Here is a 16686-nt window from a genome sequence, read left to right as displayed (position 1 = left end):
TATTATTGTAAAACCATTATTTTTCGCATTAAAAAGCAGTTAATATCTTCCTAAGTTTGGATAGAAAGTAAACAGTTAAGAAGACTCAATAATAAAAGGGAGTATAAATGAAATGAAAGAAGTCTGCCCAAAATAATGGACTGCTCCATTATTGAACACAGAGTCTGATAATTACTCCACAAAATTGATTACGTATGTTTGGGGATTCCCATTTTAAGCAACATGTCTGCAAAAATCACTGCTTGAAAATTGAATGTTGTCTCCTCTCCCCTGTTATCTTTTTTTTAAATCTTTTACTTATCTGCCCTTTTTTTCTTTTCTTTTCTTTTTTTAAATCTTGTTGCGTTAAATTGACAAATAGCCCTTGACAGAGCTCAATGGAGGAAACGAATTCATGTAGCCGACTCCAAGTGATTGGGACATAAGATTCGGCTTGGTTTGATTTTTGCGTTAAATTGCCAATAGAGTGTTTATTAACGAGACGACATTTGGATAAACCAAGCTTGTCAAGTTAGTAGTCTCATTTCTTTCCCCAGTGGTGACCTGAGTTCGAATCTCTTGGAGAGCAGGTTTACAGTTTAGGGTTATGAATAGTCTCTGAATCCCGTGTGACAAAACTTTCATTCCAGTATTCTGTCTAGCATAACATGGCGTTTTTGGAAGTTGAAATTCACATTAATTAATACTCCAGTTGTATGTCTTCAATATGGGGCAAAATGGGAGACTCCGTCCAAACAGGATCGAGGATCGTCTGGATGCTCATATGCGATCAAGATTCTAAAGCTACTTGAAACCACATAAGGAGGGTGGTCATGTTCTTTTTTTTGTCAAGCGAAAAATCGAGGGTGGTCATGTTCATTCGGACAGTCGAGACAAGCAAATCACGTTCGAATGGGGTTAGGTCCGTTCAGACGCCTGTTATTGTCTCTAAGCTTATTTTAGTGAGATGAACTCTTTTCTGGGGGGAGGAAGTATTAGTGAGATCAACTTGTTAAACAGAAATACACAATTAAGAGGAAATCGAAAGGCTTGCATTGATTATTCCCCTCTCCCTGTGGAGTAGATACAAAGTTTGTGTATCAAATTACGTAAATCTTCACTACTACAATAATCGTGAAAGATGACAGTTTAAAAGTGTCATTAAACGTGAAAGATGACAATTTTCAAAACTGTCATTAAAAGTCTAAATCTTAAAATGATGATTTGAAACTGTCATTAATATCTATAAAGATGATACTTTTTAAACGTAATTATGTCGCGAGCTGCTCGGTTCGTTTACAGTCCTATGCTCTAGAGAGTATTGGTCCCGTCACACCACATCATTATCCGTAGAGGACCTTACCGCACTTATGTTGAGATCGAAGCTAAGGTCCCACCATGTGTGGATGGTGTTTGGAATATATTTTGTGCCAATGAGAGATTTTGATGACTTGAACCTGGATCTTGATCAACATAATCACTTAACCAACTCCTCATTGGTTGGACTGCGAAAATATAAATGACAACAAATACAAAAACAAAGGGTATTTACCGTTGCATTGGTTTGTCGCTTAACTGTTCAGTGTAAAATTAAGAAAATAAAGACTTGGCAGCTGGCAATACAGAGGAATGAAAACTATTTGTTGTTTTGTAATCTAAATTTCTATTGAAAGAATATAAAACAATTCGGAGAAAACAAGAATGGCATAACAACAAATAGAGGTAAGAAACAAAAAATTTATAACCGAGAAGACTCCATTTTGAAACATATTAGAGTACCAATGAGTGATATCCTCGGATTGAGTGAGGTAGAGCTTGTGCATCATTCGAGCCGTTCGTTCGGCAATCTAATAGTCCAGAATTCATATTGGCAATAAACGGTTTTGATGCTACATAGTAGAGATGAGATTTGAACCGTTGAATTGCCAACCGAACGGCTCAAATGGTACACAGCACAGCACCACCCGCACAGCAGTGCCTGTACCATCCCCCGGTTCGAGGTGAGGGCTAGCTTTACAGTTGAAAAATTGGGAACCTTAGCTCTAAGATGAAAATTAATGTTTCGAAGAACTGAAGATTGAGCTATTTGGATCCTTTTGAACACTAAAATTGTTCCTCTCTGAACAAGCCATTTTTTTCTTATAAAAAGAAGTGAAAGAATTTCAGACTTAATTTTCCTCTGAGCTACTTTATCTCATCATTTTAGGACTGACGTCGATAAATCACCGATGCTTTGTTTGGATTGGAATTTAAATTTTTTTTTGAAAAATAGTAGGGGTAATAAGTGGAGAGAGATAGAGAGAGAAATGTTGAGAGTAGAGAGAATCTAAGAGGAATCTAGAGGGAATTTTTTGAAAAATTCTTTTTAAATTGCAAAGAGAAAAGAAGGTGAAGACTTCATTTTGTGTATTACAAAAGAGAACAACGAGGGGGAGGAGATACAGACTATATACAACAACTACAAAGCGTGAATAGCAAATATCGTGATTTGAGCATTTTGGATTTATCCGTTCAAAAAAATAAAATAAAATAAAATTGATCTTGCTTGAAACAAGGACACCGAGTCATTCAATTACACCATGCTGCTTTATCTCATCATTTTAGGACCGACGTCGATAAATCACCAAAAGAGAACATCTGTAGTGACAATTGAAAAAAAGAAGGTGAAGACTTCATTTTGTGTATTACAAAAGAGAACAACGAGGGGGAGGTGATACGGACTATATAAAACAACTACAAATCGTGGATAGCAAATATCGTGATTTGAGCTTTTTGGATTTATCCGTTCAAAAAAAATAAAATAAAATCGATCTTGCCTGAAACAAGGACACCGAGTCATTCAATTACATTGTTCGTTTTTTTTTCCCCTCTTTTTCCCTCTCTTTTCAAAAAGAAAATAGGAAGGTGACATTGGCAAAGTAAAATATTCATATAACATTTTGAAATTCTTCTTTTTTCCCTTTTCCTACCTAATCTAGCGACCAAGGAAAACGCAAAGTGGCACCTTGGAGAGATTTATGAAGGACGTAGCTACATGGATAGGATCCTCTCATGTGATCTGATGATTCCTCGTTTGATCACTTATGTGACGCAAAATAAGATTCACTGTCTTTCTATTTGATAATTTTAACCGTTCATTTGATAACTCTCAACGTCTTTTATCATCTATGCAAACAACCAAGCCTAACGGATATCGGTATCCATGTGAATGAAGCACACTTGTTATGAGAGAAATGAATGGTCAAACTCGGGTCGTCCATTTCTTATGTCAAGTTAGATCAACCAAGTTTTTATTGATATTCGATCAACCTGATACTTTGCATGGACAATAAATGCATTAAGACATACAAAATGAATGGCTCAAATTATTTAAATATTGGAGCGTTGCTTCCCATGAAAAATCCACAAGAATAGATCTTGATTCGATGACCTGAGGCCAAAAAGACCCTTTGAACCTATAAAATTATGAAAAATTTAGAAAAACTCACGTCATCATCTACGTTATTAGCTACACATTCGCCTAATTATTTTCCAATAATTTTATAAGAAAATCATTATGTGAATACAATTGTCACAAGGACAAGGACCCGTAGAAAAGTTTTGTAAGAATCTTGTAAGAAAATGCTTGTACCCTTAACAATACAATATGGATTCTGGTAGGAAAGAAAAACAATTATAGGCTGATAGGCATAACGGGCAAGTGTCAAAAGAGGTGGCAACCTTCACAAGGAAAAACAAAATCTTGTATTTTTACCAAGAAAGTGAAAACTATGCAACCACGCTTAAATGAGTCGTATAAGAAAATTTACCTTCGAGCACTTTCTACCATTTTTATGCTAATCAAATACCAAAAATTGTCGTTTTTCCTATTTCTTACATGTTTTTTTTTTTTTTTATTATCATTTTTACTTTAATCAAACGGACCCAAAGTAGAGAACCCCAGCTAGAGACCAACACTTTGGATCTCCTACTGACGGTAGAAAGAGGAAACTGAAGATTTTTTTTTTTGACAAAAAGGAGACTGAAGATTCAAGTTCAAGTTTTGTTGTGTCGCTTACAAATTACATTTTCCCCCTTTCGGGTTACTCGAACTTTTACTTTGGCCATTCAATAATTTTTTAGCTTTCTTTTTCCATCTCTTACTTTTTTAATTGTTTAATTTGGTCACTCAATTTCTGACCAGATCCATCAAGCAAGCGCTATATGTAGCCACCTACATGGAAGAAGCATGTAAATTGTTATTGGATAGTGATAGGTACAGGGTTGGAGAAAATGATTGTTATTTAAACTCTTGGGTACGACATTGGATGATATTGGCTAGTCTATAGCCTTTGTAAGGATAAAATTTAAAGCTATTTTAGAGAGACGTCTTGACAGTGTTGTAAGCTTTAAGGGACTTTGATAATCATTCATTTTTTTAAGTTAAACTCGAATCGTGCATCTCGGTGCAACTCAACACAGGCGGCAACAGGTTATTGTCATAACACTGCAGCTAATTTGGTTGCAGAATCATGGGGGTTGCAAGACGGTTGCAACTGGAGGCTAGTCTCCGGCTTCGGAATACAAAAATTGGGACAGACTCAATGGTTATGGTGGATTTACTTGAACGATTGCAGGTACCTTTCTGCAGCAGCTGGAAGTGACAGAGTTGATGCATAATTGTCGCGACAAAAATGCTTGTGCGGATCAGTTGGAAAAATTGGGTTTTCAAATGGATGTTGAGTTTCATCAATTAGATAATATGTTGAATGTTGTTTTCAATTAAGAGCGGATGCCCGTAGAGTTTCATACTCTAAACTGATGTACTATTTTATTTTTGTCTCAGGTTTGTGAATTAGCTTACGGATGTGGTTGTCGGAGTCCGTTTGGCGCACGCTTAGTCTGCCGGAGTAGGAGTGCTAGATTGGTTGGTGTTGATTGTGAGGGTTTTTTTTTTTTCCTTTTTTCCTTTTGCTTTCCATTTTTTCTTTTTGTGGGACTCTCTCCCCTGCGTTGGACTCTCTTACCCCTCAGTAAGTCTATTGGTACAACAAAATCGTACAGATTTTGCGTACAGATTTGTTGTGGGGTCCACTACAGGTTCCACACAAATAATCTAAGCCGTTCATTAAATGTAAAATATTTTTTCAAAGGCCCTCGCAAAAAATCATCTCAATTCGATACTTATAGGTGCTCAATCTAATTATCTAACTTTTAATTTAGATTCCAAGAAAATGAAACATTATATGATTGGATTGAGAATCTATAAGTATCGGATTGAACTGATTTTTCACAAGAACTCTTGAAAAACTATTTTACATTTAATGAACGGCTTGGATCATTTGTGTGGGACCCGTAGTGGGCCCCACAACAAATCTGTATGCAAAATTTGTACGATTTTGCTGTTCCAGTATACTGACTGCTTACCCTTGTGGGTGTTGACTGGCATTTCTCCTTAAGAATCTCTTCCACTATTTCTTAGACCAGTCTCTATTCCTCCATTCCATTGGAATGTTTGATGAGATCAAGGTAGATTTTGTGAAGAAAAGTGTTGGTTGTTGGACATGAGAGTTTAGTCCTCTTTGCAGCTTCTAACTCCCCTCCATGGGGAATGTTTTTTTCGTTGCTATCATTTATTTTATCTTATCCTATTGTTCGACAAAAATTTAAAATAAAACCCACAAAAAATTTAAAAACAAAAGATTAAAAAGAAAAAATACTCTAATTCTTTAGAAGTATTTAATGAACCACCCAATGTTATACTACTAATAGCTGGTGCAAGCAGTGGTATTCCCAAATCCTACAAGTAAACGTGTGTGGTGTGTATATTAATTAATCTGGAGTTTTCCCATTTGGGGTTTTCTTAAGAACAAATTAAAGCCAGCTAAAATCCCCTACAACCAATTACACGTTTTGATAGTATTTGTTTCACAAAACCGTGTGAGCCGATTTGTTTCACAAACCGTGTGAGCCACGTACACACGCAGGAAATTTTGGTAACACGAATTTTATTTATCAAAAAAAATATTACTGCGTACTATATAACCAAAAACTGCATAACTTACCATAAGGATTTTATGTAATTCAACAGAAGCCAACCATTCCAAACTTTGGAGTCATTGGGAGTTATGCCTGATTGTTATTTTCAGAGCTCAAGAATTAATCGAGGTGCGCGCAAACTGATCCGAACATCCGTTTATCAAGAATATGTATATATGTATAGAAAGAATCCGCAACATACACCAAAAAAAAAATGCCTAACATTTTATGGTATATACCTAGACCTGGGTAACAGGTCGTGTCGGGTCGTGTTCGTGTCGTGTCAGTCGGGTTCGTGTCACAAATCACCCAACCCTAACCCAACCCATTTAGAATTCGTGTTTCTCGAGTCGTGTCATTTTCGTGTTTCGTGTCAGAAATGCTCAACCCTAACCCGTTAACTTCGTGTCCGGTTCGTGTCGTGTTATCGTGTCTGTTGCCTAACTCTATATAGAATTGCAAATATACCATATATTATGTATATATGTTCGTGAAAATGGGTGACACAGATTCGTAACCGTGTTGGTCGTGTCAATTTCGTGTCTCGCGTATTCAACCCGAACCCGACCCATTTAGAATTCGTGTTCTCGAGTCGTGTCATTTTCGTGTTTCGTGTCAAAAATGTTCAACCCTAACCCGCTAACTTCGTGTCCGGTTCGTGTCGTGTTATCGTGTCTCGTGTCTGTTGCCCAGCTCTATATATACCATCCTTCTCTAGGAGCATATCCAATCCATCTCTAAACACCCAAAATGGAGAATGGATGAGACATATCGGATAAAGATTTTGTAATTTATTCTCATTTTTTACATTTTATGAGAGAATTTAGGAGGGACTCATTGTACTTTTTAAATATTTAGTTCTCTAAATTGCTTTTAATTATCTAAAAAGAGAGACCCTACTTTCATTTTAGATACAAAATCTCTAAAAAGTATAATAGGTCCCTCCTAATGAGTCCTAAATTGCCTTACGAAAGTGCAAAAAATGAGAATAAATTACAAAATATTCCTCTAATATATCTCCTCCATTCTCCATCTCCATTTTGGAGTTTTTGAGTTGAGTTTTATGCTCGAAATTCTCAATTCTAGAAGTACAAAAAGGTTGGTCTCATTTTTCAGTTATTCCCCAACTACCCCTTCCAAAAAATTCTTAAAGTCAATCATGAAATTGACGTAAACTTTCAATACATTCGGCCCCCAAGAATGGAGTAAACTTTCAATTTAACCTCATTCTCTCTCCCTCTCTCTCTCCCTCTCTCTCTCTTACCCACACGGTGCAGAGGACAACCAGCGAAAAACTGACCCCTCAACTGATAAATTTCCCACATATGCAAAACACACACAACAAACCTCAGAATTCCCAGGCCTAAGCAACCCACATAGTAACTCAAAACCTAGTCGCTCGCAGGTAGTTATCTCCCCTTAAATCCTGCTTTCCACTCTCCCGAAATATTAGGTCAAATTTCCACCTCTTCCGCATCTAATTTCTTCACAATTCTATCCGTCAATCATTTGATGTTTCGTTTATGTTTCATTTTCAGGTACGAGGTCCATTCTTTCCCTGAAAAATTCACAGCAGCCATGAGTTCTCTGACCTGCTCTGTTTCTGTTTCCCCTGTTAGTTGCTTCGAAACGAATTTAAAGGCAGGTTAAATTGATGGGTCGATGAAAGCTAGTTCTGTTGAGTTTCCCATTTCGATTCAGTGGTTATGGGTTCTAGCACACATTTTATTTACCAAAAATTGGTTGTTTTTGTTGGAATCTTCTGGGTTTCTCTCTCCACCTACTTTGTTCCCCAGTTCAGTTTCTTCAGGGCCTACCTGTTCAGGTATCAAACTCGCTCTTTCATATTTAATGAGTTTTTTGTCCATAAATATTACTTACCGTCTCAAAAAGATTGTCGCCTTGTTGGTCTGAAAACGAAAACTTTGGGAAATTAAATAAATTTTTGAAAAAAATTCCAACTTTGTCACTTATTTGGTTTTTTTATCTGTAGATATTATTCCTGTCTCAAAAAGATTGTCGGTCTGCAAAATGAAATCTAAAAAAAAAAAAACCATTTATGTAAAGAAAAATTCATACATTTTTCGTTAAATTTAAAGATCCACTGATAATATAGTAACTCGCGGAAAAAGGAAAAAGGTGAGTTTCTTTTTTTCGGAAAAAGTGCGTCATAGTTAAGTTTTTGTTTTGCGGACGAGGCAATAGTTTGAGACGTTGATAGTAATTCTTCTTTGTTTTGTGTGTTCTCATATGAGGATTTTATAATGTTTCTTCTCTACAGATTCATAAGAAATGACAGCGATTCAAAGGGTACTTCAAACCGTGTGGGCATTTATTCCAAAGAAAACAGAGGAAAAGATTTGGATTTTATCGAGCCAAAGCCGGAGTTACAACCAGAGAAGCACAAAGAGGTAGAACCCAAGCAAGATTCAATTGATTTTAACGATGGGTTTACCGAGAAAAAGACACCAGAGTTCAGTTTCACGTTTAAGTTTCCGACTTACGAAGAATTCAGTCTAATCAGGGGAGAAATTGGGGATTCTATCAGGTTTGAAACGGAGGCAGTGAGCTTTAATCCAAATGAACTAACTAATGATTCAAATGTTGGTTCTTTTGGTGATAGAGATGGTGCAAATGATGGGAAGTTTTCGCAAATTAATTGCGAAGTAAAATCTTTTTGTGAAGATTCTGAAGAAATACCAGAGGAATCAGCTTATGGTGAAGCAAAAGCTATTGGAGAAGAGTTACCAGTGGAATCAACTAGTGATTTTTTTTCAGATGATGTACTGGAGAAAATCGAGGCAATGACAAACACAAAAGAGGAAGAAAATTCAGTTGACACAGGGAAAATTTTAGCTTCTGATGATGTTCAGGTTCACTCTGAAAAGGATTCTTCGGGTATGGATTCTGACTCAGAGTCATTCAGTTCGAGTCCTCTGCGTTCAGTTATGAAACGTTTGATGGATTCGTATAGCGATAGTTTTTTATCGGATGGGGATTTCGGAGGAGAAATGTCGGATTTTGATGAAACCAGTTTCGATGATTCCAACAAGGATCCCAAAGGGGTTGAATTTGATGAGGATGATAAGGTTTCAATGGAAGAACAAGAGGCTGATTTCCAAGATGAAGGGAATTTGAATTCCGATTTTTTATCAGAAAAAGATTTTCCTGGGAAAATGGACGAGTCAACTGATAAAGTTGATCCTGGAAAAGTCAGTTCAAAGGAAACGCAGGATTGGGATTCAGAGGATTCAAACAAGATGGAAACATTGTGGGAACACCAAGATTTGATAGAACAGTTGAAGAATGAGCTGAAAAAGGTGAAGGCCACGGGGCTACCCACGATTCTCGAAGAATCCGAGGAGTCGCCGAAAATGATGGAGGATTTGAAGCCATGGAAGATCGACGAGAAGTTCCAGCGCGCAGACCGAATGGACGACCTTCACAAGCTGTACAGGAGTTACCGAGAACGGATGCGAAAATTCGACATCTTGAATTTCCAGAAGATGTATGCAATAGGTATGTCACTCCCTTGATACTTCCCTCCCTTTTTTAGATTTGATTTCTTGTTAACCATCACCAACATTTTTGTTTTTTTTGTTTTTTTTTTCCCATTTGATTTCTTCCAGTGTTTGTTATTCTCATTATAGAAGCTGTGAAAAACAAAACCTGGCCTAGCCATTATTATCTGCAGAAGTTCCAACATAATTTAACCAATTGCAATCAATTGAGAGTAGTAATTAATATCACCTACCTATCATAATATGGGAAGTTAGGGAGATGACCCACCATATCTGATTAGTTTTGGCTAGCAGTAACATAAAAGAACATCAACCTTTTAGCATTGGAATGATGATGAAACTCTGTTTGGGTGGTAAAAGGGTGAAAAGGTAATTTGCATTGTTCCCTACTTTTTTCTTGTTGTGCTGTTTAGGTGATTTCAATATGCATGCAACTAAGAGAATATAGCAATGAGTATTGCACGTAGGGTTCGGTATTCGGCCTAATGGACCGAATGAACCAGAAGGCCAATCCCATTGTTCGGTATCCGGTGGTATAAACTGGCTGACACAGGAATTGAAAGCACGCGGATAAGAGTCAAATCTGTAATCGAGAGACTTTTTTGAAGTCTTTGGTTGCTAGGTGACCACTGCGCCAGCCCTAAGCTACTCCATAAAGCCCTATGCCTTTTAAGTTAAATGTCGTATTCATAGAACTAAATGTCAAATCCAAACCTATAAACTTTTCAAATTTCCCCCCACCTAATTTTCGAATTTTCTCATCCTAAAGTGATCTACATTTACGATGGTGGTCCACGAAACCATATTGGTCCCTGATATGTTTAAATGAACCTACCTTTCTTATTTATACTATCACACAACCTAGGAAAAAGTCTATTAAATAATGGTTGATCTATTCACAAATGACTTTTCCCAGTATGATTATTGCATGAGGGGGGACCTGTTACATCTATTTTTCAATCCTCCAATTTGATTACAGGTTTTCTGCAGCTTAAGGACCCACTCAAGTCGATTCCGACGTCTCAGAAATCTGTGGTTCAATCCGTTTTCCCGGAAAAGAATTTCCTAAGCAAGCGTAAGAAAACGGGGAGCGATCCAACGATGAAGTTCATGGAAGAGTTGCAGAGTGAGTTGGAAGTTGTGTATGTTGGGCAGATGTGCCTTTCTTGGGAAATCTTGCACTGGCAATATGGGAAGGCCTTGGAGCTGTGGGAATCAGATCATCGCGGAATTCGACTGTACAATGAAGTTGCAGGAGAATATCAGCAGTTTCAGGTGCTCATGCAACGGTTTGTAGAGGATGAGCCTTTCCAAGGGCCTAGAGTTCAGTATTATGTCAAGAGCCGATGCGTTCTTCGCAATCTTCTTCAAGTTCCTGTTATAAGAGGTAAAAACTCATAAAAACACTTTCGGTATGTCAATTGCTGAAACATTTTTGGCACGTCAAAAATGTCCAGTCAGAGATATGTTGGAAGCCGTTCGATGCAAATGTGCCCCAGATGCATCAGACCGTTCTAGTCACATTTATGTCCATATCTATGTCCAAAGAATTTCTGAAAAGGATATCATCTGCTTATATATAGTCTCATTCCTTAAGTTTGTGGCAGAAAGTGTTAGATACAAGTAGCTGAGTACCAAATCTAAATTGTGTGCAGAGGACACTAGGGATAGGAAGAAGGCAATGAAGAGAGGAGACTATGCAATTACAAGTGATGACCTAGTAGAGATCATCGAGGAGTCTATTCGAATCTTCTGGCGATTCGTTCGAGCAGATAAAGATTGTTCTAGCACGAATGCAAAATGTCGAAAGGGGCCTCCTCACATCGAACTCCAAAACCCAGAAGACTCCGAGCTTCTGATGGAGGTCCGAGCAAATCTGCAAAAGGTTAGTTCTTGTCAACCAATTTTTTCATTCCGTCTATCGAGTACTGCTCGATTGATTGAACACAAGTCACCAATGTACTCATCCTTGGAATGCAGAAGGAGAAGAAGCTTAGAGAGCTCTTGAGGTGCGGAAGTTGCATATTGAAGAGGTTTCAGAAGAGTAACGAAGACGGTTCGGACCACGTCCTGTACTTCTTCTCACAGGTGGACATGAATTTGGTTGCCAGGGTGTTGAACATGAATAGATTAACAACAGACCAACTGATTTGGTGTAGGAATAAATTAACCAAGATTAGTTTTGAAAATAGGAAGATACGCGTAGAGCCTTCGTTTCTGTTGTTTCCTTGTTAATAAAATTGTAATTAATTAACCCTTCTTTTCCCCCATTGTTTCATACCTAGATCTATCTAGAGGAATAGAAATCCATTTTTGTGGTGGGTAGAGATGGTGATTGACAAGTTCTTGCAACGTGTGTTCTGGGTTTTTTTTTCTTAGTTTCGTGAAAGGTAAGGTAAAGAAGGAATGTTGGTCAAGTTGCTTTCATTTTCATTCCAAGAAAAATCAGCACACAGCGTCCACACTTCTTTGGGTCATCATGATCTGGTCTGAACACATGAGGTTGCCCATTAGGAAAGATGAGCGTTTGAACCTGAACCGGCCGGTCAAGTGGTTATGAGAAAGTAATACGTGCTCCTTTAGGAGATTACATGTTTTATTCCCACGGAAGCTAAACATTTCAAACCTTGGAGTCACTGGAGGTTATACCTGGTTGTTACCTTCAGGGTCCGAAATTAGTCGAGCTGCGAGCAAACTGGTCCGGATATCCAATTATAAAAAAAGAAGGAAAAAAGATGAATAGACGGCTTCTGATTGCATTAGTGGAACGTTAGTCATGAAAATAAGATGCCCCAACTCTCACCTAACAATTATGCGTTTTTTGCTTTATGTCCACTGTCCACCCAAGTAACATAATTCGGGTGCGTGTGTGAAAGTACGAGTGCAAAAGCATCTTAAAAACACATCTCAAGTAAAATTTACGAGAGCGAGAATACATGGCGTGAGCCCAGGATGAGGATTGAAAGCAGGAGAGCAGTGCGATGATTGTTCTTTCTTGATTAGGTACTCAAATCATTTTTTTTTAAACAACAGAGTGTTCAGTCAGCTAACTTACGTGCATATTTGGTTAATTTTGTAAAAATAACAACCATCCAAATTTCGAGTGGCTCCAATAATTTTTTTTACTAGTGTTGGGAATGGAAAGTTTCTCAAATTTTGACATTCACATTCTCAAACTAACAAGCGCGAAAAAAATTTAAATAAAGACAGAACTCATTTTTTTGCACTTATTACTTAGCGAAACTAAGCCTTGGTATGCTCTTCGTTTCAAATTTGCGTAGCCATTTCCGTTCCATATATGAAGGTGGGCGTGATCCACAGTGAATATGAGTGTGAACCTAGAACTATTTTTTTAAATATACTGCGTAATGCGTGCCCACTTTTATTGGAGCGCATGAGACCCACAGTGAGTGTGAGTGTATATGTGTATGTGTATGTGCACTTTTGAGTGATGCTAGCATTTTTCTATTTAATACGATGCAAAAAAAATTAAAAATTATTTTTTAAAAAGGTAATATCAAGTTCAAAAAATTATGTGCTTACGCGAATAATTTTTCTATCAATATGGATCTTGTTTGATTGATTTCATTGAGATCTTTAATACGGTGCAAAAACAATTGAAAAATTATTTTTTATTTACATTATTTTTGAGTCTAAAAATATAAAATAAGTACTTATTTTTTAAGAAGGTGTTCTGGAACGGAGCTTTAATATCAATAAAGTTGTTTTGTTGCTTTTCAAAAAAAAAAGTTGTTTTTGTTTTGTTTTGTTTTCTTCACTTTATAAAAATACGAAAATTAAATACAGAAGGTCAACTTTCAAACTTCCTCCCGCGTCAAAAGACTCAAAACTCTCTCTTACTTACGGAGTATTTTTTTTACAATTAATGTGAAATCATAATCCGATTTGAGATAAAATTGCATTAAACAGAATAATTTTTTTCTTGCTTCCATGCAGAGCTCAAATACCGCGCTTGAGTTAGTTATAAACGCGTGATCGATTAACGCATAAACAAACAATTCAACATCCCAAACATGAGGTAAAATACCCTTATTAACATGATTTAATTGTAGAATAAAAACCTTTTTGGGAGGGTCTATTTGCTATTTTGATCAACTTTAATTCTCAACCGTTGAAAATCATTCACCAAGAGCCGTGAGATCTAGGGCTTCAAAGACTTGAAACTGCTACGGAGTATATATATACACTCTCTCTCCTCCGGCCGACTCTTTTGGCCCAGTCTTCATCTTCGCTTTACATCCAGAGAGAGAGAGAGAGAGAGAGTGAGTGCTGAAACCAGTGGGAAGATGGTTCAGAGACTCACCTATCGTAAACGGCACAGCTATGCCACCAAATCAAACCAGAACAGGATCGTCAAAACCCCTGGTATTCTTCCAAAACCCTAGCTTATATACATATCTGCGGATTCTGTTCTTGTTTATGTGTCCTGTAAGTTAATTTATCAATGCGATCCAAAAGTTCATGTTTTGGCTTCTGGGTTTTGCCTGTCTGATCAAGGAAAAAAAGGAAATGATTGTTGATTACTGATTTTGAGCTAAATTTTGTATGAATTTATAGGAGGGAAGTTGGTGTATCAGAGCACCAAGAAGAGAGCTAGTGGACCCAAATGTCCTGTGACTGGAAAGAGAATCCAAGGGGTATGTTTCTCTTTTGCTTTATGGTCTCACTCATCAGTGTAACAGCCCGTGACCTTATTTACTTTATTTGAACGAGGAAGTATATTGCAATTATAGTGTCATGTGTCTTGATTTCTTACCTTGCGTCAATGTGAGAAAATCACTGTGACTACTAAGATAGCATGTGCCAAGATCATTATGTCAGGTTTTGATCTACTGATGTCAACTAAAATTGGGTTTGCTTTGAATATTTTGTTTGGGACCAGTGTTCTAAAAGTTGGCATAGGTGCTAGGTACCCCTATTCCGCCTGACTAGCGCGTAGCAGTTGTTAGAGAAAAATTGTTTTGTGTTAACTTTTCAGAGATTTGGGTTCTTGTACAATTTGGTTAATCTTGGTTACAATAGCTTCCTAGATGCTAGTATGCTACTATGCTTCCATCGCTTCTTGCTTTTTGGAAAATGAAGCATGGTTTGAGCTGTTGAGGTGGTCCCTATCCTTGTCGACACTTAATTAGGATACTTGATCTATGGTTTGAGGAACTTGGTTGCAATTTATGCTTGCCATAATTATGCAGGCTTCAAAAGTAGGGCTGTGTTAGGCATGAAACTGGATATGGAACGCATTCTAGTTAGGTATTCTGCCTCTCACGGTACTATGGTTCAAGATAATGCGTTAGTATGGTATACTATTGACATCTTTGAGGGGGTAAAAGGAAGTCTTAAGGGCTGAAAAGTTTTGGTGGCATTTGTTAAAACTAAAGAAGCCGCTTTTCCTAGTACCGTCAAGACCAATATGTGACTCTCCAAATTGGAACAGCATTTTACGGTCATCAGTTGGTCTGTGTGAATCTCCAGGAACAATGTATGTTGTGTTTAAGGTTAAGATTATGGGAAGCTATGGTTGTCTGTTTTGCTTTTTTATTTCACCCGGTAAAGACCTCTGCATCAGCTTTTTGTCTTCGCTGCCATGATTGAATAGATTGTTTTAGAATTTTGTTAGTATCGTGTAGTACTTGGTCCACTATTTGTGAATGAGAGTAACTTCACTTGCATATGTTTTGCTGCTGCTTCTTTACTGCTAGCTCCAGTATCCAATTTTTACTTTTGGCCTTCTCCCTTTTTTCTCTATTTGTGCCCATTTCCATTTTTCTTATATTTTTTCACCCTTTCTTTTCCTTTTGGTGGCGGGTTGACGATTGTGGGTTGCAAGTTGTGTAATAGTATCATTTCTCCGGTTCTAGACATGATCCAATCATTGGCTTTCACATTGAATCGTTTCCCTCATGAGTGTTTTTTTATAGTTTGTTTACTTGTTAGTTAAATCGGTCTTTGAAGTTTGAAACTCGGCTATGCTTGCTGTGAAGTTAATGGGCCTGTGTTAGCAGCCATCAAAGATCTGTAAGAGATGTGACATCAGTTTTATTTCAAATTCTGCAGATTCCTCACTTGAGACCTGCTGAATACAAGAGATCTAGATTGTCCAGGAACCGTAGGACGGTAAACCGTGCCTATGGTGGTGTATTGTCTGCAGGTGCTGTCCGGGAGAGGTAATTGGCATCTATGATGGGACTCCTGTGATTTTCATTAGTTAACAAGTACTTTGATGTGTAAGCAATTGGGCAGTAATCCGTCTTTCTGATATTTTCCCATTGTGGTTGTGGTAGGATCATCCGAGCCTTCTTGGTCGAAGAGCAAAAGATAGTGAAAAAGGTTCTGAAGATCCAAAAGGCAAAGGAGAAGCAAACCTCGAAGAGCTGAAATTGTGGAGTGATAGAGCAAAAGCTCTCTTAGCTTCCATATAATGGTTGAAAGTATATTTTGAGTTTGATGATGACGATGATGAAAAATGTGGAAAATATAGCCTCGTGGTTCCTTATTATCTGAAAGGATGTCCTTTATTCCAGTTTGCCCTAGACTGATTGCTTGGGTACTTCTTGTTCATTTGTCGACAAATCGATCTTGTTTCCTGTAGTTGTTTTTATGCTGTCGGAATATTTGACATTTGATTTCTCAGCTCATTGTTTGTTAATGGTTTATTGTCATTATTCCCAGTGTTACACAGTTCTGTTTGTGCTGCATGAGTTTTTGTGTTGAGTTGGAGGGAGCTATGCTCTGTTTTGGCATACGTACTAAATGTGCCCCCTCTTCTCTTCTTTATTTAATTTTCACTGGTACAACTTTCTCATAAGTCATATCCATGAACCAAACACAACTTGAGGCTTTTAACAAAGGAGGATGTGGAAGCCTCCGTGAAAACGGAAAGTCTTTGCACACGCCTTTGATTTGAAACACAACTCTAGACATAATTGTTCGGATCCGTTTGATGCATGTGAACTTATGTACATCAAACAGTTCCGGATATAATTGTGTTTGGAGTTGTGTTTTAAAGTTGTGTGTGTGGCATTGTTCCAATGAAGATTGATGTTAATTGATGTGTAGGGGGTTTTTTTTTTTTTTTTTTGGGTCAATATTGCCTCAATGGGGGGAAGTGAGTAGGTTAGTCCATAGAGAGTTCAGAACGTCTTTTGTC

General features: G+C 37.5%; 3 protein-coding genes across 5 annotated transcripts in view; 2 read left to right on the top strand and 1 right to left on the bottom strand.

Moving 5' to 3' along the window:
• Window positions 1-16686, bottom strand: part of LOC131304650 (myb-related protein 306-like) — a 50460-nt gene that overhangs the window by 12693 nt on the left and 21081 nt on the right. The window lies entirely within an intron of this gene.
• Window positions 7203-11863, top strand: LOC131304646 (uncharacterized). 3 transcript variants are annotated; one of them, XM_058331980.1, is made up of 6 exons: window positions 7203-7402; window positions 7536-7822; window positions 8279-9516; window positions 10498-10905; window positions 11174-11403; window positions 11499-11863. In XM_058331980.1, exons 2-6 carry the CDS (start codon window positions 7704-7706, stop codon window positions 11751-11753), a joined length of 2250 nt encoding a protein of 749 aa, XP_058187963.1. In that variant the 5' UTR covers window positions 7203-7402; window positions 7536-7703; the 3' UTR covers window positions 11754-11863. The 3 variants fall into 3 exon arrangements, with proteins under 3 accessions (XP_058187963.1, XP_058187962.1, XP_058187964.1); XM_058331979.1 differs by having other exon boundaries at window positions 7223-7450; XM_058331981.1 differs by lacking the exon at window positions 7203-7402 and having other exon boundaries at window positions 7722-7822; window positions 8253-9516.
• Window positions 13673-16213, top strand: LOC131304651 (large ribosomal subunit protein eL34-like). Its single transcript, XM_058331986.1, has 4 exons — window positions 13673-13904; window positions 14097-14176; window positions 15594-15703; window positions 15821-16213. Exons 1-4 carry the CDS (start codon window positions 13826-13828, stop codon window positions 15912-15914), a joined length of 363 nt encoding a protein of 120 aa, XP_058187969.1. The 5' UTR covers window positions 13673-13825; the 3' UTR covers window positions 15915-16213.

Source organism: Rhododendron vialii, chromosome 10a (genome assembly GCF_030253575.1).
Source record: "Rhododendron vialii isolate Sample 1 chromosome 10a, ASM3025357v1".
Taxonomy (NCBI): domain Eukaryota; kingdom Viridiplantae; phylum Streptophyta; class Magnoliopsida; order Ericales; family Ericaceae; genus Rhododendron; species Rhododendron vialii.
The sequence above is the reverse complement of the archived record's forward strand: the minus strand, read 5'-3'. Positions and strand labels throughout refer to the sequence as shown.

Coding starts and splice junctions, on each gene's coding strand:
- LOC131304646 (XM_058331980.1), top strand. CDS start 7,704: ATGGGTTCTAGCACACATTTTATTTACCAAAAATTGGTTGTTTTTGTT. Junction 7,823..8,278: donor TTCAGGGCCTACCTGTTCAG/GTATCAAACTCG, acceptor TCTTCTCTACAG/ATTCATAAGAAATGACAGCG. Junction 10,906..11,173: donor TCAAGTTCCTGTTATAAGAG/GTAAAAACTCAT, acceptor AATTGTGTGCAG/AGGACACTAGGGATAGGAAG.
- LOC131304651 (XM_058331986.1), top strand. CDS start 13,826: ATGGTTCAGAGACTCACCTATCGTAAACGGCACAGCTATGCCACCAAA. Junction 14,177..15,593: donor CTGGAAAGAGAATCCAAGGG/GTATGTTTCTCT, acceptor CAAATTCTGCAG/ATTCCTCACTTGAGACCTGC. Junction 15,704..15,820: donor GCAGGTGCTGTCCGGGAGAG/GTAATTGGCATC, acceptor TGGTTGTGGTAG/GATCATCCGAGCCTTCTTGG.